A 27,344-nucleotide genomic window follows, 5' to 3' on the forward strand; every position below is an offset into this window, starting at 1 on the left:
CACGGTGCCGGCTCGGCGAAGGTGGGTGGGGCCCCTGTGGCGGAAGCGGCTGGAGTCGGGCGGGTCCCCGGTGCGGCGCGCTTCTCAGCTAGGTGGTTTTTTTTCTTTCCCTTCCCCTCTCCCCCCCCGCCTCCTCCTTCCCCGCCCGGCTTCCGTACCCCTCCTCACCTCGTCCCGCCCGCAGCCGTCGCCATGATCCTGCTGGAGGTCAACAACCGCATCATTGAGGAGACGCTCGCGCTCAAGTTCGAGGGCGCGGCCGCCGGGTGAGAGAGAGAGGGGAGAGGGAGTGGCAGGCGAGGCGGCGGCGGCGGAGGGGATGGGGGGGGGCAAAGCGGGGCTCCCCGACAACCGCCCCCCCACCACACGGGCTGCCGGAGCAGGAGGGTGGCGGCAAGGCTCCTTAAAGGCAGGGCGGGGATTCGGGGCCTACTTCCACACGCACCCAGCCCTTCACACACACTGGCCCCCCACTTTATTTGACTGTCCGCCGGGGTGGAGTTGTTCTTCCCCACCCTGTGTGACTAGGTGCGGGAGAAGGACATCCAACTTCCTCGCTGAGCTCCCTTCTTTCCACCCAGAAATAAAACTGACTCATGAAACTGAACCGTTTCGTATCGATTTTCCCTCCCCTCCCGCTCCTCCTAGTCTGTCAAAATGCCTTGTAGCTCTCCGTCGCTGTATCGGCATCGCATAACGTTAGGCAGCGGAAAGGAGACTTGTTCCTAAAGGGGGGGACTCCAAAGGGTTGGGTGGCTGGGTGGGTTCAGTCGGTGGCGGCCTTTGAATGCAGGTTTGCTGCAGAGCAGGCGGTATAGGCCGATCACACCACACGCTGCTGCTTCCCCATTCTCACCAGGAAGTGCCCTTTTCTCTGGGATCTCACTTGCTCAGCCTTGTTTTAACTTAGGGTGTGTCTCTGGGTTTGCACATACAAGTGTACGTTTCAGGTATGTGCGAAACGGTTGTAAAGCGACTGAGAAGCCAAGTGTTCCGTAATGGTTCAAGTAAAGTTAAAAGGAGATTGTGAAATCCATTTTTGAGAGTTTTTCAAACTAGGAGTATGCAGAATTGTTTGAAAATAATTTTCTGCTGTGTATGTGTCATGGGCACAGTGTTGGCGAACGTATCCCTGTTGTTGAAGGGTGTGGGGGCATTCAGCTTTTGCCTATCCCTTAGGTGGATTGTTTCATAGAGCCACTGCTCAGTGGTAGAGCATCTGTTTCTTTCATGCAGAAGGCCCCTAGTTCAGTCCCCAGTATCTACAGGAAGGGCTAGCAAAGACTCCTGCCTGAAATCCTGAACAGTTGCTGCCAGTCAGTGCAAACAGTACTGACCTAGATGAACCAACAGTCTTACTTGGTATAAGGCAGCTTTCTGCATTCCTATATTGCTACAGGAATTCATTTAAGGTACTTAATACTGGAAACAAATGTTTCATGCTTATAATTTAGTTCCAAGATAACTGTCAGGGTATAACTAATTTGTGTTACGTGATCCTTAATAACAAAACTGCCTCACCCACCCACCTACTTTAGCGTTCTTTGTAAGGATCCCAGAAAATTGAAGATACCAGGTACATTGCATGTCAGTGTCCAGCAGACCATCTTCTGCTCATGCTTTGTATAATAACTCTAAATGCAATGTAGCTTTATACAATTTGTAGTGCTTGTTTTTTTCAAAAAGTAGTACTTTGGCTCATGGTATGCTGGCTTCTGGTAGTAGCAGTGCCTGACAGAAGCATCACACACTTTTTGAGGACAACTTTGGGAGGGCTGTTCCTGGAGAAAAAAGATAGATATTTGATCACACAATATGTTGTACAGATCTGCCTGCTTTCTCAAGGCTATAACAGTATATTAAGGAGCATTTCCTGTCAGAGGTTTTAAGAGTGTTTATGTCACTTCACTAATGTAATACATGTAGTTGAATGTGTAGTATTTGGCCAGGTTCAACCTCTTAACTTCAGCAGTCGTTGTTTGCACACTACAATGTGAGGACTGTGTGAAGACTCCTGGGAAGCAATAGACATCACTAACCAGCTTTATGTTTGCACGCAATAACACTAGCCATACTTGCTGATTCTGGATGTTCATAAGTTCATCACCCTCACATAATACAACATCCCGTGCACAGAGTATCTTATTGTTGAATGCTTCCCATTTCTAAATATGTAGAATCTTAGCATTGATGCTGCATTCATGCATATGTATGAATTAACATGCAGATAGCCCAGGTGGTAGAGAATGAGACTCTTAAACCCATGGTTGTGGGTTTGAGCCCTGTATTGAGCAAAAGAGACCTTCATTTTAGGGGGTTGGACTGAACCTCATGGTCCCTTCCAACTCTACGATTCTATGATTGCAGCACTTGTGTCTCAACTCTTTGGGCAGGATGTGCTATCTTAGGCCTCTTCATGCATGAATTATGCAGAAGCAAGCCTTGGTTTGGCACAAGGTTTGCTGCAGCTTCCTGTTTAGTGTACAGTTACAATTATTTGGTAAGTGCACTTAAGTATCTTTTTATCCTGTCCCAACTCCCAAGTAGCTCAGGGTAGCTCCTCTATTAACTATGTGAGGTAGGTTAGGCCTACTGGCCTGGGGTACCCAGTGAGCTTCATGGCTGAGTAGCGATTTTATTTCAGGTATCTCCAAACCTTTGCATAAATTTATTCACTGCACCATACCTAGTAGCATGCACATTTGCAAACATGTGCTGCATTTTTAACACACACACACAAACATGAACATGGGAGAAAGAAATCCAGTCCCCCAATCTGCTGTTTCGGAGGGAGTTTGGATGGAGCAGAGATGCCCCTTCACCCAGCTTTTCAGACAGGATGACAAGCAGGAGCTATTGCTAGTGGCATCCCCGATGCTGAGTTTTGGGGTAGACTGGCACAGGATCTGTTGCATCCTGTGTGGATCCTGCTGCTATGATGCAACAGGCATGACCTGGGCCTTTACACTGTAGCAGCCTAGGATATTTTGTCCTACGGACCTACCCCCCCCCCAAAAAAAAAACCCTACTTGTGTGGACACTGGAGCTATGGATGCAGCACTGACTGGAGCATTCCTTCAAACTGCGCTGCTGCAGCGTTACGTTAGGATTGCAGTCTATGTGGCCCTTGCACTAATCTCCTGTTGAATTCTTTGTGTCAGGAAATATAACAAAATGGCTTCTCTAGAACGGCAGTATGATTAGTATTTTAGGTATATTAGCAGAGAGGAAGTTGTAGGTTCTGCATTTTTTAAGCTGAAGGCTTCCATGTCCCGACAAGCTCAAAACCAAGACAGAGATCTGAAATGAGTACTAAATTGTTTGTTTCAAGCTGAGTCATTCTTCATTTACGGAATGGGTGTATAGAGAACTTTTTCTTCCTGCATTTATACATCTGAGAAATAGTCCTAAGCCCCACAGTTTAGAGCTTTGAAAACAGGCCCTTAATTAATGTGTGTTTAGTTTGAATCCAGTATATGGTACTGGTTTCTATCTCCTTGAATGTTTCAGACACATCCCTCAGTTGCAGAATGATAAGAGTAAATAGAGAAGTAATGGGTGCTTAAATGCCTTGGAAGTGGTGCTAACTAATGGATGCGCTACCATGCATGTTATTGTCTCATAGTTCTATCATTTGTGTTTTAGTTTGAATATTTCTGTTTTTGTTTGAACTGGTCCTATTGCTACTTCATTTTATTTGATGGAACAGAAAATGCTGTTTGGGATAATTTTGGATAAATTAAGGTAGTGCAGTCAGATCAGTAAAATGAGAGCAGGGATCCATCAGTGTATGTAGTATTCTATGGAATAAAGCAGAATATATTTCTAGGAAGGGCCTGGCTTTGGCACCAGCTTTTCTTTCATTGTCTGCATATTTGTGAAAACGCTTGCTCGGCTTTGCCCACGGGTGTTCTGGAACGTCAAGTTATCTGTGGTTTTTTGTTTTTTGTTTTTTTTTTATAAAAAGCACGCATATTTCTTGGGAACAGCCCAGAATGCTATGCATTCCCAGCTATCACTGTTGATCTGTGAACATTATGCCCACACAGCTTATGCTGTGCTAAGTCACACTTAGTAGCCTGTTTTAACTGCTCTGGCTCCGGCTTTAGTTTTTAGTGTTTCTATATATGACATTTGTCATGCATTCCCAGATTTTGATGGACACAAAGTTACACATGGAATTAAATAACATTAATTTTACATTTGTAGCTCTTGATGTTTCCTGGCAATCTGGAAACTGTTTCAACATACTTTTTCAAATGTTCTGTTTTAGATGGTTTGGTAAGCCATGCAGAATGATTCTTTATTTGGGTCTAGGTTTTCAGTGACTGTAGCCAACTTGGAACAAAATTTTGCATCAAGAAGTAGCTAGTTCTTCAACTCCACCTGGCAGCAACTGATCAGAGGTTACTACATATTGGCAGTAGACAGACTTAATTGATTAATCTGCAAGACTGTCATAGAAAATCTTTCTAATATATCTTTATGTAGATTTTTCAAGCTTTAGTTTCTTAATACTATCTAGCGGCTCCCTCTCTTTGGCTGTAATGGAGTCTCAACACAGCAGAAAGCTAGAAATAGGAGTGCTTCTGCAGTAGGGTTACACATTACTTCCTTCTCATTCATTTTATGTGCGTTGGATAATTCAGTATTTTCAGCAGCCCTTGGTATCTTCTTCAAGTCAGGTGATGCTGAAGTTACATGTACTGTTTAATTTTATCCTGCTTCTCTTATGTCTCTTATGTGAAATACTGAGATTACTCCATAAAGAATAAACAGACACAGGGTAGAACCATTGTACAGAGACAGACTATCTGAAAATGGAAGGTAAAGTGATGGAAGGGCTGGACTTCAAAAAAACTAAAGTCATATTGCAACTTGTGTGAGTGGCTGGAGGATGGGTGGTGGGTAACAGATTGAGGTTGAATTCTGACAATTCAAAGTGTTGGTGCTGACCTTTAAAGCCCTAAATCGCCTCTGTTCAGTATACCTGAAGGAGCATCTCCAGCCCAGACACTAAGGTCCATCTCTGAGAGACTTCTGCTGGTTCCCTCACTGAGAGAAGTGAAGTTACAGGGAACCAGAGGGCCTTCTTGGGAGTGGTGCCCTCCCTGTGGAATGCCCTCCCTTCGGATGTCAAGCAGATAAAGAGCTACACAACTTTTAGAAGACACCTGAAGGCAGCCCTATAACGGGAAGTTTTTAATGCTTGATGTTTTATTATGTTTATAAGGGTGGTGTGAGGGTTACATTCTGGGGATTGCATGTAAAGTCAAAATCTATACAGTCAAAGCAACCCCAAAACTGGCCCCACACAAGCATCCCCACCTTTAAACTTTCCACCATGCTTGCCAGGCTGGCTCTTGCACAGGTTCTCAAAGCTTTTACAAGAAGTCACAGGGCTGGGTGAGATCTCTCAAGAGCAGGCTTCCTCAGCCTTGGCCCTCCAGATGTTTTGAGACTACAGTTCCCATCATCCTTGATCACTGGTCCTGCTAGCTAGGGACCATGGGAGTTGTAGGCCAAAAACATCTGGAGGGTTGAGGTTGAGAAAGCCTGCTCAAGAGCTTCCCAGAGCCCAATAAGCAAGTCAGAGATGCGTTGAATTGCATGTGCCTTGCATGCATTTTAATTTGTGTGATATCAATTTGTCAGCACCAAGTATGTAAAACTGGGATCACACAAGTTAAATGCATGTAAGTTGTGAGTTGACTGTATCTGTTTAAGGGAAATTGTCTACTGTCCTTCCACTGTAAAACACAGTGCTTTGGACAGCTGGCCTAGCACCATGCCAGACTGACATACCATTTGGTGCTTTCCTTGTATCTGATGATGCATATCTGCATAAGCTTTAACTCATTCTGAATGCAAAGATTTGTACTTGAAAGGAAATTCCACTGCTTTCGTTGGGACTTCCAAGTAATTGTGCAGCATATGAGCCTGACAGTTCCACATACCCTCATATCACTTAAGCATATGAGGGATTTAAAGTTTGTGCCTGTGAATGCTTGAACATGGGACTGGGACACTTTAACTAGTTATCTTAAATGTTGCAATTTCCTGTTCTAATGTTTATTTTTGGCACAGTGCTCTTACCAGATTCTACCATAATCTATATTTATTAGAACATCCTGTCCTGCACTTCCCCAAATCTGTATAGACTTGGTGGGATATGAACTGATCCCCTGTGCAGGGTGTAAGCTTTTAATTGGCTTTTTGTTTGTCCTACAGAAATGGGAGATTAAATTGGCCTGAAATCCTCAATTTCCTTTATTACTCAGACCAGACATTAATTGTGAACCGAATGAGCTCCTAATTAGGCTGCCTTTCCCCTGTATGCCTTCCTGTGTGCCTTGGCCCCCACTTCTGTCTAATGTAGCAGATGAGAAGCAAGTTCTGCACAAGATACTGTACATAATTATCTCTTTTCTCATTTCATTAATTTACTGTTAGTCTGAGGCATTTGGCTTGTGTCCGAGTGAAAATAGGGGAAATGCTGTCAGATGGGGATTTGACGTTGGTTTTAAGCAAGTGTTGGCTTAGATCCATTCTAGCTGCCATTCTCTCCTACCAGTAGCTTTGGGTACAAAAGTCTGATCAGGAGTTCGAAAGTATAGCAACTTAATTTAAGAATGGCAAACAGCTATCATTAGTTGGAGGGAGACAGAGGAGTGCAGGAAGAAATTAGGCCAGCCAAAAGCATTTCTCATCATCTTTTGCATTAGGGTAGATGTCCTTGGAATCAGATTCAGAGAGGATTTGAATGGCCTGAACTCAGTGCCCATTAATGTTAATGGGGGAAACAGACAGATGCCTCTGGCTGAAACCACTACTGTGTTTTTTTTAGCCTCCCAAGTTCAGATGAGTCTGTCAAAAACAGGCCTGTCTTGCATTTAGAGTCTGTTACAGGAAGGGAACTGACTGCTGGGTGGTATTTTTGGTTTGTGAGCCTTTTTTGTTTGCTCTTTAGGGCAGATGCAGCTAAAAGAAAAGCTCCCTGTGTCCTCATGTTTCAGGTGGCTTGCACTGTAGGAAGCTCACAAAGAAAAAGAGAGAGAGACTCACTTTAATCAGAATAGCAGAAAGCAGTGCTTTGTTGGAAAGTTTGGACATAAGTCTGACTACTAATAAGTCATTTTGATTGGGAAGAGAGCCATCAGGAGGAGCAAATGGATTCATACATCACCAGTGAAGTAAAGCTACACATAGAAGGTACATCAGAGTGCAAGTAGATAAATAGGTACCACTCCGGCGGGAAGTTAAATAGTGTTTCTGTGCGCTGCTCTGGTTCACCAGAAGCTTAGTCATGAGCGCGGCAACCCCAGAGTCGTTCGTGACTGGACCTAACGGTCAGAAGTCCCTTTACCTTTACTTTATGCCCAATTGAACAATGTGGATCTTGTATTTGTGGTGCTGGTAGAACATGCTGAAGGATGGCTCCGTATGATGGGTTAATGTTATCAGTCCCTTGCCTTGAAGCTTTAAACTTTTGTTCACACACACTAGCATCACTCTGCAATTGGAGGCTGGCAGAGCTTATTTATATGTTATGCTTATATCCCACCCCAAAGCAAGATCTTGGCCCATCCAACACCCCCCCCCCTCCAAATGTGATGGATTGGGAGTTTGGATTGCAGCCTTACTGACTATGCAACATATAAACAGGAACAAAATATTCACTGCATGCAGTGGTGAGAAATAAGTGACATCACTGATTTTTGAAGGTTTTATCTGGACAATAGTTCATTAAAGATACAATCAGTTATTCAGAATGTTATTTTACATAAAAAGTTTATTGGTCTTCTGCTTTGCAGTTGCACCACACAAGTATTTAATTGTATTTGGGTGCAGAGAACAGTACTCTGGATTTAACCATTCTGACTACAAAGATGAATTTGAATATGTGGGCAATGGCTGATGAAATCTCAGATGCCACAGGAACAACTTTTTGGTAGCAAGGAAGTACTTTATTGCTCCAGCTGCTCCTAGCCAAAGTGTATTCTTTGGTGAGAAAGAAGCCATTATATGCAGCTGTGTTTAAGTTGCCAACATCTTTCAGGGTACCAACATCACCTTCTCTTGGTAGACGCTGTGTGTGTCTTGGTAGACATGAGTGGGTGTATATTGCTAGCAGGATAACATAAAATCCCTTTGTATGTTGTGTGCTTCAAGAATGGCATATATTTTCATAGGCTAGCAAAAAGCCCTACGAAGGAAATGCCAAAATGGCTTTGACTGGAATTTTAAACATCTAGCAAAATAAGTGGAAAATATCTTAAATATCCGCACTGAAATTGAAGCATGTTGTGGCTGAGTGAAGAATGTTTAAGAAGCACCGACATAGTAGTTAGTTCTGTAAGTCACAGTAGTCAGTTTGGGCTGGACACAGGGATTTGGACTTAGCAATCAACTGCCAGTTAGCAAGTTGGTAACTGATGGCCATCAGGCTGAATTTGTTCCCTCCTTGCTCTCCTTGAGTGTCTTTCTCCTTTATTATTGAGAAGCTGCAAAGGAAGAGATGTAGTCAGAGGTGAATGTAAGATTCAAGAGGATAAGCCCCATTTCCATTCATTCTCACTAAGGAAGTACTTGAAATGAGAGCCAAAGAATGGTATGAGTGGCAAATCCCGTTTTTGAACCACCCTTCTGTTATATAGTATACAGCAATCGTATACTATAGAGTGAAAACTGAGCTGGTGGATTGAGAATGGTGGTTGGATTCTCAGTTTGTCAGCCGAGAAGTTTAAAATTGTGTGGGCACTATGTATCTTTGGGTAAACTAATTTGCCTTCATGTTTGTGCTCACAAAATGTGACTTACCGTAACTATATTCAGGAAAGAGTTCTGGAATGCTTGGAGGTGACCAGTTTTGCTGTTTTAACCATCTGCATGGGTGCATTTTATGTTCACATAAGCTCTGCAGTGGAAATGAATTTGGTGAGTGCATAAGAAACGATGGTTGCTTTTTATTCCTGCTTGAGAACTAGCAAATGTGTGGGTGGGGAGCCTGCCTCTTTTGCTGCCTTCTGCTTCTAGCTAATAAAATGTCTTGCTACCTCAATCCCAGACTGCCAGTCACACTTAGCTGCGTGGTAATGACTAGTGCTTGAAAATGGAATTTATCTTCTGGTCTGTGTTGATAACCAATGAACATAGATTAATTTGAGAGCATGTGGAAATGGCTCCTCACTCAAGATTGAAGGCTAAAATGGGGATCTAATTCCTGGTGTAGTAGACCTATAGTCTTAAACTCCAGATGGTAAGCAAAATTTAACAGTAGTCTGTAGGTAACTGGAAATAATTTCATATATAGGAAGCCATACTTCCATTTATTCCCCTTAGTTTGTGCACCGTATTTCCACTGTGATAACTGTCTAGAGCAGTCTTCCCAACCTGGTGCCCTCCAGATGTTTTAGACTACAACTGGCCAATGGTCAGGGATGATGGAAGATATATTCTACAACATCTGGTGGGCAAAGGCTGGTCTTGAGCTTTCTAAAGTCTCATTATAGAATTCTAAGAACTGTCTTGAGCTTCTTAAATGCATTGAAACCGTACATGATTCTATTAGCATGGATGAAGAGGAGGTTGTCAAAACAGAAAGGGTTTGGTATTGATAGTTTATAATGTAGTGCCATATATAGACATAGCTTAAGAAATTTCACGGCTATTTTTGACTTAAGCTAGTGAGAAGGAAGATGCTTGATGTTAAAATTCTGGGTACCATTTTAACTCATACATACCACAATACCAAAACAAAATATGTAGTTCAGAAACCATGTTTGTCTTTTGCTACAGCAATTTCCTGCTGGTTGTCTATGGTTCTAACTGAGCACTAGACAGAACTTAACACAATATGGACAAAACCTAGTTTCAATAGTCCCTCCACTGGCGAGAAAAGTCAACATGGAAGAGGCTTCCTTGACCACAAGTTTGGTCATACTTTTGCATAAAAACTACAATCCAGCTAGTTTGCTTGGAACTTGTTAAAGCTCAGGCCCAACAACAGATGTGGTGAACAGATTTATTGCATCCCGAAGTCAAGGTCAGTCACTCAGAAATGAGTTGCAATAATGAGAGGAATTCTTAGTTTCATCAGTGATACCACTGGAAGGAGCTTTTTCTGTCATTGCAAGCAGAAGTGCTGATGTGGGGTTTCCCCTTCCCCCACATTGTTCTGGGGGCTCTCCTGATCCTCCAGAGCGGATATCGGGGTGGGGGGCTAAGCTCCATTGTGCTAACAGGAGTCTTTGCATGAGTGGCTGAGGAAACCCAGCCAGATGGGCGGGGTATAAATAATAAAATTGTTATTACTTCTGCTAATGGAGCCAGGTAGTTTAACGCAGTATGGAATATGGTACAAATCAAGTTTACTTTCCATTAAGACCCTTTTACAGTTGCTTGTGCCGCCTGTTCTGTAGCCTCACAAAGTAACAGAAATATATCTATTAAGCTATAGCACGCAAAGGGTAGACCAAAGTTTGTAGGACTGTTTAAGAATATATGGGTCACGGTTATATTTCTAATCCTGGTCACTTGGGTATCAGAGGCTATTGGGAATCTCTGTATGCCAATGGCAAGGCTAATGTGCTGCAAATATAGATAATGGCTGCAGATATGCTAGAAAGTATATGGATCAAAAGCTGGCATTCAGCCCTTTGTGATTAAGTGTACCCCAGATCCTGTGAACTTTTGCAAGGGCTTCAGCTTATTTTGATTGCTTTTTCTCTGTGTGTGGTTTTTTTTGCAGAAACAAGCCTGAGGCTGTAGAAGTAACATTTGCAGGTAAGTGCCAATGTATTAAACTTCTTGGGATAAAGAATTGGGAGTAAAAACACAAATCCCCACATTGTGTTGCAGAGTTTGTCCTCATCAGTGAGCCCTGTGTCCCTTCAGCTGATGGGATTGTGCATGCACAAATAAAGCTCTTTTCTTGGTATATTAATGTAATCTAATGAGGAGCTGTTCTGTGTTCATCCTGTTGGAGTTGGTATGTTATCTAGTGAGCTACCCTAAGACCTTTTGATGAAGGGTGGTATATATATCTAATAACTAATGAGGATTATGATGGTGATAGATCCATCAGGTGGCTTTCATAGCCTTCTCAATCTAGACTGAGTGTGCTTTTAAGGATGAGATTTGTAAACTAAGAATACCATTCCATTAATATTTCACAACATCTGGTACTCCAGTGAAAAGAGTTGTATCTCAAGTTTGCAAGCCCTGGGTTCTTAATCTTTTTCATTCTTGATAAAATGGCCATCATCACTCAACTCAGATAGTGATATGGCCTGGGCACCTATTGGCCCAGAACCACTGATAACTGTTGCTTTACCAGTGGGGAAGAATGGGGATACAGGTTTGCACTGAATATTAAGAGTTTCTGCCTAAGGGTAGTGACTCACAGGAGCAACCAGTTATAAACGTCCACTGTTAACTTGGCTGGGCACCTGAGTGTGGTTTTGAAAATGCAACTTGATTCTAATAGGCCCAGGTGTCATCTGAGAGAATCTAATCACAATACAGTCATAACGTGATGGATTCTGCTTTGTCAGGCTGCTTTTCCTGTTCATGTAAAAGTCTTTTTTACTAGTAATTCAAAACCTTTATACTGTGGTGTACATTATTTTAGAAAACATCCTTCCAAAATACTCAAGCACTCATCTCTCAAACGCTTCCTTCCTAGACTTTGATGGAGTTCTTTACCATATTTCCAACCCTAATGGTGATAAAACAAAGGTTATGGTCAGTATTTCTCTAAAGTTCTACAAAGAGCTCCAGGAACATGGTGCTGATGAGGTGAGAATGAAGCCTTTATCCTTACATTCTATTGATGGCCTCTATACCTGCCTTAATTAACTCTTTAGAAGCATTTGGTTTTCTTTAATTGAATTACTATAAATAGGCATTGCCAATTCACTGTTCATGGTGGAACTACTGAACACTATTGTTATGATCACAATTCAAAATGCTGTCTTGCATAGCCCAAAATTGTTGGAGTTTGGTGTGTCTCAGAACACTTCCTGGTCCTACATTTTCTCTTCCTGACCTGCTAAGATTTTCAAAACTCCCACCCCAGTTATAGTGATAAAAAATCCTACTTGAGGCAGCACATTCTCAGTGATCACAAGTGGCTGAGGAACTCTCTTACAAGGGAGGAGTACTTGGACTCAGCCCCACATCATTAATTAAAATGTTTCCTTTTCTGTCAAACTTTGGGAGATTGACTAGTAGGCGATGTTGAATGCTGACTTCACTGTGTTATAATAATGGTGTTTTTGTGGATAGTGGGACTTCATTATAAACTACTGTCCATATGAAAGGACGTCCATATAGTTTAAAATTTGGCATTTTGCTCATTATAACTCTCATTTGATGATTGGCATCCAGGTATTTCATCATTTCTTGGTGAACTTCTCCTTGGCTTAGCTGTGTCTGACTTAAATCCATTTTAAACTTAAACTGATACCTGTGGAATGGAGAAACACACGATGCCAATACTTGTAGAGATAGTAGAACTAACTCCAGTCTCCCTACTGCTGGCTAGGGCACTGTCATTAAAAGGTTTGCACTGTACCATTGATACCTGGGGAGTTTGTAAGGGAGAATCGCTGTGGAAGCTGCAAGTGGTGGTTCTACTGTAGCAACGCTTTCAAAGCAGGATCTTTCTAGATCTGCTTGAATTTTTTTAAACCCACTTTGAGGGTTCTTACAATCAAGTGGTATATATATTTTGTGAATAAAAATAAATAATTGAATCTATCTGCAAGCTGCAAGGGCTCTCTCTACTTAAGTCCCTTATGTGTGAAGTGGCAAATTTGGTTCATGTTGAGCAGCAGGTCTCTTGCTGCCATTTATGGTAGAAATAACAGTCCTCTCTGTTCCTTGTGGTTGCATCTCTCAGCAGAAAGTGTGACTCAGTTCCTGAAATGGTTTTCAGATGTTGCATAACTGAACGGGGGTTCATTCTGCATTAGCAAGAGCAGATGCTACAATTGGTGTGGGGCATATGTAGAAAACTAAGGAAATAGTTCATAAAATTGCTTGAATCATGTACATTGGCATCTGAGAAGAGCCATGGGCTAAAAAAAATTAAAAATGAAAGCCTGGAAACTGCATGTTTTTAAAGCCCTGATGGCTTCTTTGTTCATGGAAAAGCAGTTTTGGGAGGATTTGTTTCTGAGCAGAAAAGTGTGTGAGTCAAGGGTGGTGATTTAACTCTTTCCCTGCCTGTTTGTTCTTCCAAATCTCTTCTCCTATTCATGTATATTTGTGTACATATACATGCTTAGCCTTGCAAGTGTGTCTGGAACCATTCAGGATGCCTAAGGTGTTTCTTAAAGAGGGCTTGATTTGGAGCAGAAAATAAAAAGGAAGTGGTCTGTGTCCATTCAGTGGCTGTTCAATGCTGTTTTTACATAAACAAAGTGGCCATCGGTTGTTGTTTTTTTAATACACACTTGCATGTCATGTCTTGTTCAGTCTCTAATTTTCTAAGTGTGAAAAATAAAAGGTAGAGAGAAACCCCAGCTGTACCAAATGAATAGGAGTATGGAGCAGCTTTGGCCTGAAGAACTCCAATGCTGCTGCTGATATCCTGGGGCACTGGGATATTGCTTCTGCCCTGCCTCCAGAGCAACTTTGCATCTTTCTTTTGTCTCCCTCCTGCTGCTGCCACTTAACAGTTGACAAGAGCACAAGGAAGTTGCCCCAGTCTGGTTTTATTGAGAGCATTTGGTTGAACTGACCTGGAAAAATGTACTGTGTCTTTATTGCAGCTGCGATGCTTGACCCATCCATTTCTCTGGCCCAGCAGAATTACTTTCTAAGGCAGGATGCAACTAGGAGCAGAGGAATGGAGGAAAGGGAAATTCTGCTGTGGGGTGAAAGGAAGTGGAGGTCTGCCCAGAACACACAATGTATAAGGCTAGCCTTATACAGGAGGAAAACAGTCTTGGCAATGAACAGTTTACTAAAGGATTGCCATAGGTTTTTAACAATGGACTGTGTAAATCTTTGATGGAGCATGTTGGCATAGCACCTCTAAAGGGGCAGAGGAGGCAGGCAAATTATTTAAAAAGTGTTCAAGTTCAGTTTTGTAGCACCTGTTGTCTTGCTACTTTCCATGGAAAACTCTCAACCCAGTAAGAGTCTTAGGTTTTACCATATTTGTTTGAATGTGTGGTATCTGGTTCAGTCTTTCTGAGGACAGATGGAGTGAGTTAAGGAACTGATCCAAATAAACAGTGTGCTGCCCAGTTCACTCAAAGCCCAGTTCAGTTTCTCCCTCTAGAGATAAAGGTAAAGGTACCCCTGACCATTAGGTCAGTCGTGACCGACTCTGGGGTTGCGGCGCTCATCTCGCTTTATTGGCTGAGGGAGCCGGCGTACAGCTTCTGGGTCATGTGGTCAGCATGACTAAGCCGCTTCTGGTGAACCAGAGCAGTGCACGGAATCGCTGTTTACCTTCCCGCCGGAGTGGTACCTGTTTATCTACTTGCACTTTGATGTGCTTTTGAACTGCTAGGTTGGCAGGAGCAGGGACTGAGCAACGGGAGCTCACCCCATCGCAGGGATTCGAACCGCCGACCTTCTGATCGGCGAGTCCTAAGCTCTGTGGTTTAAACCACAGCGCCACCCGCGTCCCTCCCTCTAGAGATACCTATTGCTTTTTTCAAGCTTCTCACCCTTGTTTCAGAAAAAAAATGTAAGTTTTGTAGCTGAGTCAACCAAGACCACCAGGTATTGGGGAAATGCATGAGCTCTAAAGGTGGCTGGTATGACACACTTTGTATGCCAAGAGCTTGCCCATTTCTTTGGTAAGCAGCTAATAACAGAATTAGCTTTATGGCTTTCAAAAAACCTGCCTGTGAAACCTCATTTCACACTGCTAGTAGAGTGGGAAATATTTCCTCATGAGGTCGTGAATGGGGGGGGGGTCCAATTTGTGCTACAGATTTGAAATTTCTGTGAGTATCACTATGATGGAAGCATTCCTCTAAAGCTCTTGCACTAAGCCCCACCTTCGCAAGCTGTGCTGGGGGTCCTTGTGCAATTCTGTTCCCAACCCTGTTAGTTTTAAGCTATCTGGATCTTCTCAGTGCAGTTTCAAGTGTGTCTTTTTGCCAGATCACTTAAGTACACAGCTGCTGTCACCCTTGAAGTAACTGGGTTGTAAAGCTGCTCCTCAAAGGCAAGAGGTGTGTGTTTTGAAAATATAGAAATTCCATTCAGAGTGCAATACATGCATATAGGTACTACTTGTATGTGTGATGGCATGTGGGTTGGAAAAAAATGCTCTTCTCTACACTTGGCTGGCAACAAATCACTGTCAATAATTGGATTTGGGACAATACAAGATGTCAAAGCTCCTCTGCATATAGTATATGTTCCAACAAAATCTGGCCTGTAATCAAAGTGCTGCCTTCTTTTATGACTTTCTGGAAGCTTCTATATGTGATTCAGTTGTCTTGAGCACTCCAGCCTCTCTCTTACTATATGACTCCAGACATGGATTGAATCCATAAACTCTGGCAAGATCTCTTGTGGCTTTACTCTTTCTTCCCAAATTAAAGCATCATGTCACCAGCAGCAAGCTTATTATATGTATGAAATTTATAGCTCAACAGGAAAAACATAATTGGCCTCTGAATATGTGGCTGGAACACCATAGAATTCTTTGGGATTAACATAGAATAACATTAAATCTAGAATCTGTCAACCAAGAAAAAAGAATTTACTTTAATGTTCCCAGAACTTAGAAGGTGAGAAATACTAAATAGTGAATAGTTTTAAGAGGCCATTTTACATTAATCTGCTCCTTGGAGTTTGTTGTCGGAACAGGGCAGTTATTGTTGCAGAAACCATTCAGGTAGTATTGCAATGATTCAGTATTGCAGATCCACTTGTATAAAGTGCTCAATAACCTGCTTCCCCCTATGCCTTTCTGCATTAGTCAGCTACTTTTAAAGAAATATTTCTAAAAATCAAGTTACTATTTCAAGCACACTGGGTTCATCTGTTCTACCCTGAACTGAGTAGTACTGAAATAAGTATCCCAGCTGAGAAGGCTTGATGCTGGTGAGCTATGCCGTTGGACGTCAGTATATTTTCCTTTGTTGTATAAGACTTTTGCCTGTTAGAGCGTGAGGTGGTTTAGGGCTTCTGGATAACTGCTTGGAACATCAAGAGTGACTGGAACAAGGGTTAGGGCTTTAAAAAGCATAGGGTGAGTGAAAGACAGGGAGGTGCTGAAGAGAGCACATAGGAAGACACGTCAAAGCTCACAACACTTTTCTCTGTCTATTTCCTAGTTGTTGAAGAGAGTGTATGGAAACTACTTGGTAACTCCAGAGTCTGGTAAGCCTCTGCATAATATGTGCCCTGATAACTTGTTCAGTTTGCTGCTCCAGTGTAATTACTCCCTGCTTTTCAGAAAAGGAATTGCTTTCCACCTTTTCAAGCCAGCTCTCCGTTGTGATCTCCTTGTCACAGTGCTATTTTTAAAAAGCACCGCCTTCTCGTTTCAGTGTTTCACATGGAAGGCTGAGAACATCAGGGCTTTATTTCTTAGCAGCGCAAGCTATGATTCTGGATCCACCCCCAAGCAAGCCCCCGCTCCTCTAGTTAGGGATTCTTTGTCCTGTGTAAAAAGACTGACAGGCATTCAGAAGCAGTGGAAAACCATGGTTACCTGTGACAGTACTGCTTCCCACTCATTTGTTACAAAACACAGGGGTTGGATCTACTTTCCCAACTCTGAAAGAAGGCAGAGAAATGTTTTCCTTTGGTGGGAGTGGGGTGGGGGGAGACACATTAAATTAAACGTATCAAACACTAATTTTGAATGTCCTTCCCTTGGCAAGTTGGGTTGAAATAATTATTGAATGTATGATTCAGCAGTACATTGCTTTCTCCAGAAAGTGATCCATTCAAGTCTGACCAGGAGGGGAAAGTTGTGATCACAATGTCATTTGCCTGTTCTAGGTTACAATGTCTCTTTGCTGTATGACCTGGAGAACCTTCCTGCTGCCAAAGACTCCATTGTGCACCAAGCGGGCATGCTGAAGCGCAACTGCTTTGCCTCAGTCTTTGAGAAATATTTCAAGTTCCAGGAGGAAGGAAAGGATGGAGAGAGGAGAGCAGTCATCCATTACCGAGATGACGAAACTATGTAAGAAATATCTGGCCTTCCGTCTCCCGCATTTTGAAATTGGTTGCCAAACTGTGAGGTTTAGAGATGTTCAAAGGATTCTGTATTCAGTTGCACATTGCACTTTGTCAACCGAAAGCTCCTTTAGAGTGGTCAGTAGCAAAACATGACCGCATGTTCTGAGGTGTAGCTGCTGACCCTCAGTTGGGCTGAAGCTCTTAATTTGCAAATTCACAGCTCAAGTAAATATATACAAGTACCCCATATACATTGGAGGGGTCAGACAAAAGGATGTGCCATATTCCTCAGAGATAAAAGACATTGCTGAATTAAGCACTTGCCTACTTGGTTGTGTTCCCCCCACCCCAGTTCTATGCAGTTCACTGTTCTCTGTGCTGTTAAGGCTGAGCTGGTAATGCAATAGGATAAAGGGACCTTCAGCCATTACCATAAAGGGGAGCAGGGCATTGAGAGGATAGATTGCGGTGATAATTGCTTTCTGCATGGTACAGCAAGAAAGTAGTGGCCTGTGGGGAGGGGCATCATTTTGGCTGCATTTAAGGCAGCAAAATGTTCTGGGCCAGCATTCTGTGCTGACATGTGGGGCAGGGGCAGTCACTATTGGCAACCTGGCCAGTGACTTACCATGCGGAGATCTCTGCTGCGGGAGGCAACTTAAAACGCCCTCCACCTTGTGGTTGTGTCACATGCACAGTCCCTTTGGTACAGGGAAAGATGTTGCGCATTTTATGCCTTAAAGGTCTTCTTTGTTCCCTGCATTTGGGTAGGTGGCAGGAGAGAGCAGGGAGAAGGCGGCACTGTACTTTGGTCACTGTTTTTAAAATAAGCTCCACAAGGAACTCCTGATAGCTGAATAATATGAACTGCTGAATAGTGAAAGTCATTCACCCTTGTAGGGTGTTTTTTTTAATCCCTGTGGGTTTTTCACATTGAAGATCTGGAATGCCTAAGGAGTCTCCTTCTTTTCACCTCCTTCCTAGGTATGTTGAATCAAAGAAGGACCGTGTCACAGTGGTTTTCAGCACGGTATTTAAAGATGATGACGACGTAGTGATTGGAAAGGTGTTTATGCAGGTATGCCAGTTCAAGTTCTGTCAAGTTCTAGTGGCGTATGACTTGCACATTTATGCCAGGAGTGCCATTGTGCTTCTAACTTTGAAGCGAGTTCCTTACCCTGGTAAGATTGATTGACATTGGTGGTGCCTTTAGGAACCTGCTTGTAAGGATATTATGCTGGGCTCCTAAACTCAGTAGGGGTTGTGCAAAGAATCCTGCCCACAGGTTTGCAGTATAAAGGAATGTAGAGTGGGGGTATGGAATGATGCTGTTGCAATCACCTTACCACCTGTGACTTTGTATCACCTAATCTAATTCCAGAACCCACCTCTTTCAAGTCTATGATGAATCACCTAAATGCTCTAGGCCAGGCATAGGCAAACTCGGCCCTCCAGATGTTTTGAGACTACACTTCCCATCATCCCTGACCACCAGTCCTGTTAGCTAGGGATGATGGGAGTTGTAGTCCCAAAACATCTGGAGGGCCGAGTTTGCCTATGCCTGCTCTAGGCATTCTATGATGATTAAAAGGTAAAATGGTCCTACTGCACCAGCTTACAGTATACTAAAGTCTAGGTGCAAAAAGGGGGATATAGGAAGGACACAAGGAAAGCCAAAGAAGCGAGTCCTGAGGTGCCACTTGGTAATAGAAGAAGGAAGTGAGTGTGTTCAGTGTAAAAGGGGGCCCTGGCAGGGCTTAGAGGAACATTAGACATAACTGACAAAATAAAAAAGCCTTCCATTTTGTAAGGGTTTGTGGCTCAGGCCCAGCATTTGTTTCCTCCGTATCGTTGGTTTCTATTTTAGAGTACAGGAAGTAAAAATAGATGAAATTGCTCCTGCACAGGTGCAGTGTCCTTCTTTACCAGGTGCCCTACACACTACTAAATAGGAGGAAGGGATTCCAGATGAAGGAGTGGTTCTAAAAGACCTGAACCTCAGTATCGCTCTTCTAGAAATTAAGCACTGACTTAAAATATTGGTGTCAGTAGCTCCAAGGGAATACAGTAGAATAGAACATGGTGAAAGCAGAGGAGAAAAGTCCATATATAGGAGCTGTTTTTGTAGTGTGAGAATTTTGAAGTAGAAGAGGAAATCAGCAGAGAAAAAGAGGAACAACATCATACAAATTACGTCAAGAAAATGTAGACTACAAATTGCATTTAAAACTAAGTGTAGTGGCTTAAAAATGAAAGTAAAGAGTCCAACAAAAGTAATCATAGTTAATGCAAGAAATGCTAAGAAAATGAGCTTTAAAATTAGAAATATTAATTCTACATATACTATGCTCTCTGAAGCATATGTTAAAAGCCCTATTCCTGAAAGTAATGGGAGTTTTCATTGAGATGATTTGTACGTCACATGCCATCATTTGATTTAAAACATGGCTTAATTTTGGATACATTCAGCACTGTGCCTCTTTCGACTACATAGTATCAAAGTATCAGTAGCATATCTTGAAACTTAATGGACCCAGATTCAGGTGCAACAAGATGTTTTTCATTTGAAGCAGTGCAAATGTGTGTGCTTCACCTCCTAGTTGATACCCAGTTTATTCATCCCAGATAAGGTAGTGTGTACTGTTAATATTTCATTTATGTTAGCTGTGACGAGTCAGATTCAGCCGCTCCAAATACCCTGTCTTTAGTCAAGCATTTCTTGAAGCAATTATGTGTGCTGATAAAATGGCTGGATCTTGGCAGTGAATAATACAGTTGTAAAGCACCTTGGTAAGGAGAAGGAGTAACCCTTTGTGGTGATAGCTCTCAGCTACTCTCTCATGACCTAGTCTTAGGTCATGTGCACTGCCATTCTCCTGTGTCTTTGTATTCTTGATGAAGCTGCTAGCAAAGGATGTTAAGGCTTCTAACCTAAAGTGCCTCGGGGTTCTGACACTAAAATTAATCTTAATACCAGTGTGATGAAAACACACATATACTATTTTGAAGGATAGTTGTTGAAGTGACCTTACCAAGCAGTTTTGATTCTAGGCTGAGATATGATAGAAGCTCAGAAGTTATACCAGTTTGGGAGAGGGACTTAATAAATATTTGGTTCTGGGCATCTGCATTCCCCAGAATAGAGAACAATTAACCTAGGCTCAGAAAGGGGATGCCTGCTGTTTTTAGTATCTGATTCATATTAACATTCTCATCTTGTCTTGTCCTAGGAGTTTAAGGAGGGTCGTCGTGCCAGCCACACAGCCCCCCAAGTGCTCTTCAGCCACAGGGAGCCTCCTTTGGAGCTAAAAGATACAGATGCAGCTGTAGGAGATAATATTGGATACATTACCTTTGGTAAGTGGGTGCTCTCATCTAGGTGACCAGCCAAGTTGAAAGCTATTTTCTCATTGCAATCCTACTTTGTATCTCTTTTAAGAGTTATTTCAATTATGCATAGCTTCCTATGATGCACCTCAAAGCAATTTCACAATAAAGGCATCCATAAAACAATTTCATATATAAAAATAATTCCAACTCTAGTACAGATAACCAGTTGGGATAAAAATCTCTACTTTGGCTCATTGAAAGAGAAAGGTCTTCAATAAGTGCTGCAAGTACAATAAGATAGTACCTGTCTGATGTGCAATGGGAGGGAGTTATAAAGGGCTGACACCATCACTCTATAGGCCAGTCACATGGAAGGGATCTACTGATAAGATGATATCGGCCAGACACCCTCTCATGCATGGTGCAGTGCTCTGTAGAGTATATGAATGGTGAGACAATCTTATAGGTATCCTGGTCCCAAATTGTATAGGGCCTTATACACCAGTACTAGCACCTTGAACTTAGCCAGTGGCTGATTAACAACCAGTTTAGCTTGTACAGTGTAAAAGCCTTGCTTGCATATCTCAGAAGCCAGTGGAGCATTGGAAATGGCTTTTCATTTAGAGCTGTGGTGGTGACATACAGTCTCTAGCATGCTTGATTTGGGGAGTGCCAAAGAAATAGCTTGGGTATCCCTAATTCTGTAGTGCAGTTGACAAATCCAGAGCTCCGTCTAGTCCTGTTTTACTGGGTGAGGAATAGTTCGTTTCCTAGTACCAAGTTTTATAAACAGAATCACTGGAAAGTAGCACGCGTGCCCCCAGTCTCCATGGTTGTATTTCAGTTAGACGAGGTCTGCCCACTTGACTGCTCCTTGTCACTTTTGGCTTATAACATCTGGCGCACCATGGTTGGAGGCAGTAATGCTTCTGAATACCAGTTGTTGGGAATTGCAGGTAGGTGGAGTGCTGCTGTGCTCATGTCCTGCTTGCAGGCTTCCCACAGGCGTCTGTTTTGCCAGTGTGAGAACACGATGTTGGACCAGATGGCCATTGGCCTGATCCATCAGACTCTTCTCATATTCTGCACTACTGTCAACAAGACAGTGGTCTTCATCCTTGGAACAGTTAATGGAAACTTTTCCCACAGAAGCCTCTGGATGTCTCAGAAACTTGTCACTGGCAGGACTTTGCTTTGGAATATTAATGTATCTTGTGATCTCCTGAACATTTATTCTCTATGACAAAGGGGATAAGAAACTCAGTCTTGGGAGTTGCCTTCTCCCAGGTGCTCTCTTACTTTAGCAAATCGTGTTAAGGAGGAGACACTGCCAATAATTGTTTGTGATGAATTTTAGAAATAGATAAGGCAACTGTAGAGTCTGTTAATTGAGAGGCATTTCAACACATTTGGATACAGATAAAGTAAGTACTAAATATCATATCTGCAAATAGTTCCTTGTGAATACCGTTTTCTGGCTCTGGATCAGTGAGAACTATATTTTGTCTCTAAATAGTGAAAGGCTGCATAATGCCTCTTCTTTATTCACACACTACAGAGCCTGTGAGGGTGCAAAGCTCATTGTTTGGTTTATCTAGCTGCCTGGGAGGAATAAAGTGGTGATCACTGAAAAGCTGTACAAGAAGCGCTCAGGGAAGTACCATTAGGAAAGATTCAGATGAGCAAATTTGTCACTGATGCCAGCATTTTGTGGGACTGAGTGGCATAGCTAAGCCTGATCAAATACTAGGTTGAGTTCCTGAGTTGGAGTTGTGGAGAGACATTGATTCCAAAGGCGATGCCCTAAAGGCATCCCATTAAGACAAGCTTAATCCTGGTGTGCAGCATGGATAAGGACTTCATTATAGCCCCCTTCCGTGCAAATGCTGCACATTCATAACTGTACATGCTGTTGGCCTTTTGAATGTATCTCTGGCCCGAGACTAGTGAGTTCCCTCATAGCTTTGTTAGTGCTTGGTAAAGAGTAACTATTTTCTGTTGCCTTCTCCTTTGCAGTGCTGTTCCCTCGCCACACCAGTGCTGCTGCCAGGGACAACACCATCAATTTGATTCACACATTCCGGGACTACCTGCACTATCACATCAAATGCTCCAAGGTACAGGAAGAGTGTTATTATAGAATATTTTTTTCTGAAGAGCTATGCAAAACTTCTCTTTCGTGTGCCTAAAATGATTCCTGACTTTCATCTGCTCCATTCTGGCATGTAGATCCTTTAGAGTGCTTAGATGAAATTTGAAATTCAAAGTACTAAGACAGATCTGCTTAGCTGCCTTTTGTATTTTGACCTATGTGCAGGCTTACATTCACACGCGCATGAGAGCAAAAACATCAGATTTCCTCAAAGTGCTGAATCGTGCCCGGCCAGATGCAGAAAAGAAGGAAATGAAAACAATCACGTGAGTATCAGAGGAACAGTTTCTTCCTTCTGCTTGTGTCTCTCTTGTTTTATTGTTGCTATAGCTCACACCTAAGGAGGAACAAAGGACTACCTTGTATTGCTGTTTAAATAATGGCAATACACAGATAGATTTGATAGTACTTGGTGTAATATCCTGGCTTGTTTATAAGTCACTGTAGTTTCCTGCTTTGAGTAATAGCAAGTCTTTAACTGCAGCTTCTTGAACTTTTTTTCACCCATCATGCAAAGGGGCTGTGTGGAAGTGCAGGAAGCTCATCATATTTTGGCCTATTAAGCAGAGATGTGATCAGATATAATCAATGTCTCAAAAGTTGAGGCCTGACAATAAAGATTAATTAATCCAGCCATATTATCTGATAAAGTTTTCTGCAAATCCTTGTGGGCAGTTCCATGCGAAAGGCAAGGCATTGCCCTAATTCACACCATGCAGCAGACAGGAATGGGATGGAGGCAAATTTAAAAAAAATAGTTTCAAAACTCGGGGGTATGTAGTGGAGAAAAAAGTGGCCATGATGCTAAGGGGAATTAGTGGCTAATGCTGAATGAGAAGGATGAGGAATGTTAGAAGCAAACTCATTATCATCACTTGCTTGGAATACAACCACTTTGGCAAGTACATTAGCAAGAGATAGATCCCAGCTGCCACTGATTGGTTCTGTCGGAAGGTTAGCTACTGCATCCTTGGGCTCAAAAATAGAAGTGTAGGTTAGAAGCTGCATCTGTAATTTGTTTTTGTTCTTAATATTCTCTCTCCTTGGTTTGCTGTAACCAGGCATGAAGAACTGTGTGGTTAACATGAGGAACTGAAATCAGCAATTCAGCTTTGCAGTGCTGATTCTATGGAGGCAGTGATTTTTATTTTTTTAACTTTCAACACTTTGAAGGGCTTTCAGTTCAGGGTAGTTACCGCATTTTTCGCTCTATAAGACGCACCAGACCACAAGATGCACCTAGTTTTTGGAGGAGGAAAACAAGAAAAAAAATATTCTGAATCTCAGAAGCCAGAACAGCAAGAGGGATCGCTGTGCAGTGAAAGCAGCAATCCCTCTTGCTGTTCTGGCTTCTGTGATAGCTGCGCAGCCTGCATTCGCTCCATAAGACACACACACACATTTCCCCTTACTTTTTAGGAGGGAAAAAGTGAGTCTTATAGAGCAAAAAATACGGTACTTTTCTAGTATAAACCTGAGATGAGTTTTGTACTCTACAGGACTAAAGAGCTGCATCGGGCAAGTCAGATGATCACTGGTATTTAATGAGTGGGGTGCTTTCCTTTCCCTGGACAAGAGAATGGAAACTAATCCACTGTATACTGCTATTTTATTGACAGGGTGGGGTGAGATAAGCAAGCAAGATAAGATGGGAATAAACTTGCTGGTCACACTGGTTGTGGAGGGTATATATATATTGCTCTTAAGAGCCCTTCTAGCATAGCATACCTGAACTATTTGGAGGGGAAAACGTATTAATTGATGTGGATGCCCCTGGCACTTCAGGGATCAGATTACAAATTCATTCCTTGTTGGTGCTTATATTCTACTTTTCTAAGACCCTCTTTGCCAAGTCTTTTATTGGTGATTCCTTTTACCAAGCAATGACATCCAGGGGGGCCAGCGGTGTAGTTGTAGATGAAATGGGAGATTATGGATAGGACTAGTGACGAAGCTGACAGGTTAGCTCAGCACTTTTTTCAGCTTGTGAGGCAAGGGAGGCAAGCAAGTTTGTGAGAAGATTGAATGACTGTGATGGGCCATATAGCAGGATGCTGCTGCTAACCTTGCAGGATGTTTCTTCTCTGACCTGGGGCAAATTGCTAATCTTACAGCCAGTTTTCAGTCTGATTTTCTTACTGTGCTGAGGCACCATAGTGTGGGGGTTGGGCAGAGCTGGTAAAATTAAGATAATAAGCTTGAATTTAGGCCTCCTGGGGGGGGGGTGGATTAAACCAAACAGGCTCCTGCGGTCAACCCCAAAGGCTAGAATAATGCACAGCTGTGATTAAGAATGTTAAAGGATGACTCATGCCGTACCCGGAATCAGAGCACATAACATCTCTTTAAAGAGGTATCTGATTTCCTCCTTAGTAGCTCTGGTTCTGTGTTGCACAGCCTTTGGCTTTTGTATGAAAATTTATTTATCTTTAAAGGAGCAGGGATAGCTGCTTTCTGATGGGAGGTTGTGACCCCTTAGGAACAAACTGGTGCTTGCAGCTGTTCAACATCTCCTTTCTTTACTTTCTGTGCTTCATCTATCTTACTGCATGATATAGCACCTGACTATTTCATTTAAATATATATATATTTCTCACTTTATAAATATTATGACAGCAATAAATTTACACACCCAATTTAAAGCACTGAATATTAACACCCCACCCCCGCGGTTACATATTTTATATCTTTTGCCACTGCATTTCCAGTTCAGATCTATTTTACTCTTCATCCATTATATTCTATTTAGTTTATTTTCACTGCACGTTGTTGTTTCAATCCTGCTAATGATTTAAGCTGTTTACAATAATTTTTCAAATAGTCTTTATTAAATTGTCTCTCTTCTTGATTTCTTAATCTTCTGGTAAGTTTCACCATTTCGTCATACTCTAGCAATTTTTGTTGTCAATCTTCTTTCTTTGGGACTGTTTCTTCTTTCCACTCACCCGGCTATTTCACTTCCGTAGCCCTGTTAGCATCTGACAAAAGTCCTGAGAGGCTTTCTTCACAAATCAACAAATTTTAATATTCAACTTAAACAGCCGCGGGTAGGGCATGGAGTGTAATCCCTGATTTCCAGGACTGCTCTTTGACTTTTTCTGAGTTCACTCCATACTCTGCAGCAGGGATAGGGATCCTCTGGGCCTTGACCCTAGTCCAGACCTCCAGGTTTCCCAATCTAGCTCCCCACCCCTGCAGCTCTGTTGCTCTGCATAGGTCAGCTGAGGAGTGAAAAGGCCCCAATGTTCATCCCTAATGCGGCCCACTGAGTGAGGCGCTTGAAAGGAGAGAGAAGACAGTCTTTGTGTGTGTTTAGAGGTATAGTTGGTTGTGTGCTAAAGGTGTATGATTATTGTGTGACTGCGCAGAAGCAAGAACCTGATAGTTTCCCAGTTGCTGCTTTGGTGGATGTTAAACGGACAAACAATGAAACAGCATGTGTGGTATCAGCTTCTGAATCCAAGACCAATTCTGTGTAGTAGTAGGAGGAGATCCTTTCAGTGCATTCTTTGTAGCCCCCTTTCCCTTGATCTGTGAGTTTATAGAGTTTGGCAAGCGCTGGATTTTTTTCTGGATAATGTGGTGCAGCAAGGAATCTGCAAGCAGGAAAAACTCAGTTGTGGTGAATTCATCCACAAAATCAGTCTTGCATTCTTCATTCTGAAGCTTGGGATTAGAATTGTTGTCATTAGTGGTGCAGGACACGGAGCAATGAGACACCTGGGTCACTTGTATGGGAAAAGTAGTAGGTATCTATGCTATGAAGTCAGGAAGGAGTGTAATGATGTAGTGACAATGTACTGGAGTCAACCTGATCTTTGCCCTCTGATTTCCTGCCAGGGGGAAGACCTTTTCATCCCGTTAACGCCTGAGGCGAGGTGAAGTCAGACAACTGTGGCAGAAGGCTGGAGCACTTGCTACCTGATAATCGTAGCTTTTTAACATTGCACCTCTCTGGGCTCTTAAGGAAATAAATCCAATCGGGTTATGTTTTCTACACAAGTTTGGGAATTGATCTGCGGAATCGAGCTGTGCTTGCAAGGACTTAATAGTTCAAACAGAAAAACAAACCTTAATTCCATTTTGATCAACTTTTCTTTCTTTCTTTCGTTTCCCCCCTCCCCCTTTTCAAGCTGTTTTGCTTTGCAATATGTTTACCGGTAATGAGTTGCAGTATTTCTTATGAGAATAATGCAATATTAACTTGTTTTTCTTCTGAGTATTTTGAGTTCACAACTCCTGTATCTGAAGAAATATTGTTGGGGTTCATTAATAAAGGAGATCTTTCTATCTTACCAATCATGGTTTGTGAGTATTCATTTTTAGATGTGCATTATTAATTTATTCTTGTACAAATTCAGAAAAGGCATATGGGAAAGGCTATAAATAAGATGCCCAGACTTTTCAGCAGCTTCTGGCTAATGTGTGACAGACTCACATGAAAAGAAAATTTTATAGTTTGAAAGGAAGGGGGAAATGACCCTGGCAGATTAAGAGCAGCAATGTTTTCTTTTGAATTTTAATTTCTCCTCTTCCTAGGATCAGGATAATTTCTGGGCATGGGAAGGGTCAAGTCTGCTAATTTCACTCCCCATTCTTTTAGCAAATACAGGTCTGTCAATACTCCTAATGGAGAACTCTGCTGATACACCGCTAGGGCTGTATTCTCATGAGAGGTGATGTGTGCGAAATG

General features: G+C 42.4%; 1 protein-coding gene and 1 long non-coding RNA gene across 3 annotated transcripts; both read left to right on the top strand.

Moving 5' to 3' along the window:
- Position 1: 1 nt before the first annotated feature.
- ARPC2 (actin related protein 2/3 complex subunit 2) lies at positions 2–26,946 on the top strand. Of its 2 annotated transcripts, none has more exons than XM_083430980.1 (10): positions 2–266; positions 10,751–10,785; positions 11,687–11,799; positions 16,314–16,359; positions 16,987–17,173; positions 18,154–18,247; positions 20,400–20,526; positions 22,516–22,616; positions 22,817–22,917; positions 26,492–26,946. In XM_083430980.1, exons 1-10 carry the CDS (start codon positions 193–195, stop codon positions 26,514–26,516), a joined length of 903 nt encoding a protein of 300 aa, XP_083287106.1. In that variant the 5' UTR covers positions 2–192; the 3' UTR covers positions 26,517–26,946. The 2 variants fall into 2 exon arrangements, with proteins under 2 accessions (XP_083287106.1, XP_083287107.1); XM_083430981.1 differs by lacking the exon at positions 2–266 and adding an exon at positions 5,734–10,141 and having other exon boundaries at positions 10,438–10,785.
- On the top strand, positions 17,180–18,079 carry LOC310673252. Its single transcript, XR_014508944.1, has 2 exons — positions 17,180–17,671; positions 17,719–18,079. It is a non-coding gene; the product is annotated as an uncharacterized lncRNA (long non-coding RNA).
- Positions 26,947–27,344: the final 398 nt, after the last annotated feature.

The sequence above is a fragment of the Podarcis tiliguerta genome (assembly GCF_965153285.1).
Source record: "Podarcis tiliguerta genome assembly, chromosome: 1".
NCBI classification, from domain to species: Eukaryota; Metazoa; Chordata; class Lepidosauria; order Squamata; family Lacertidae; genus Podarcis; species Podarcis tiliguerta.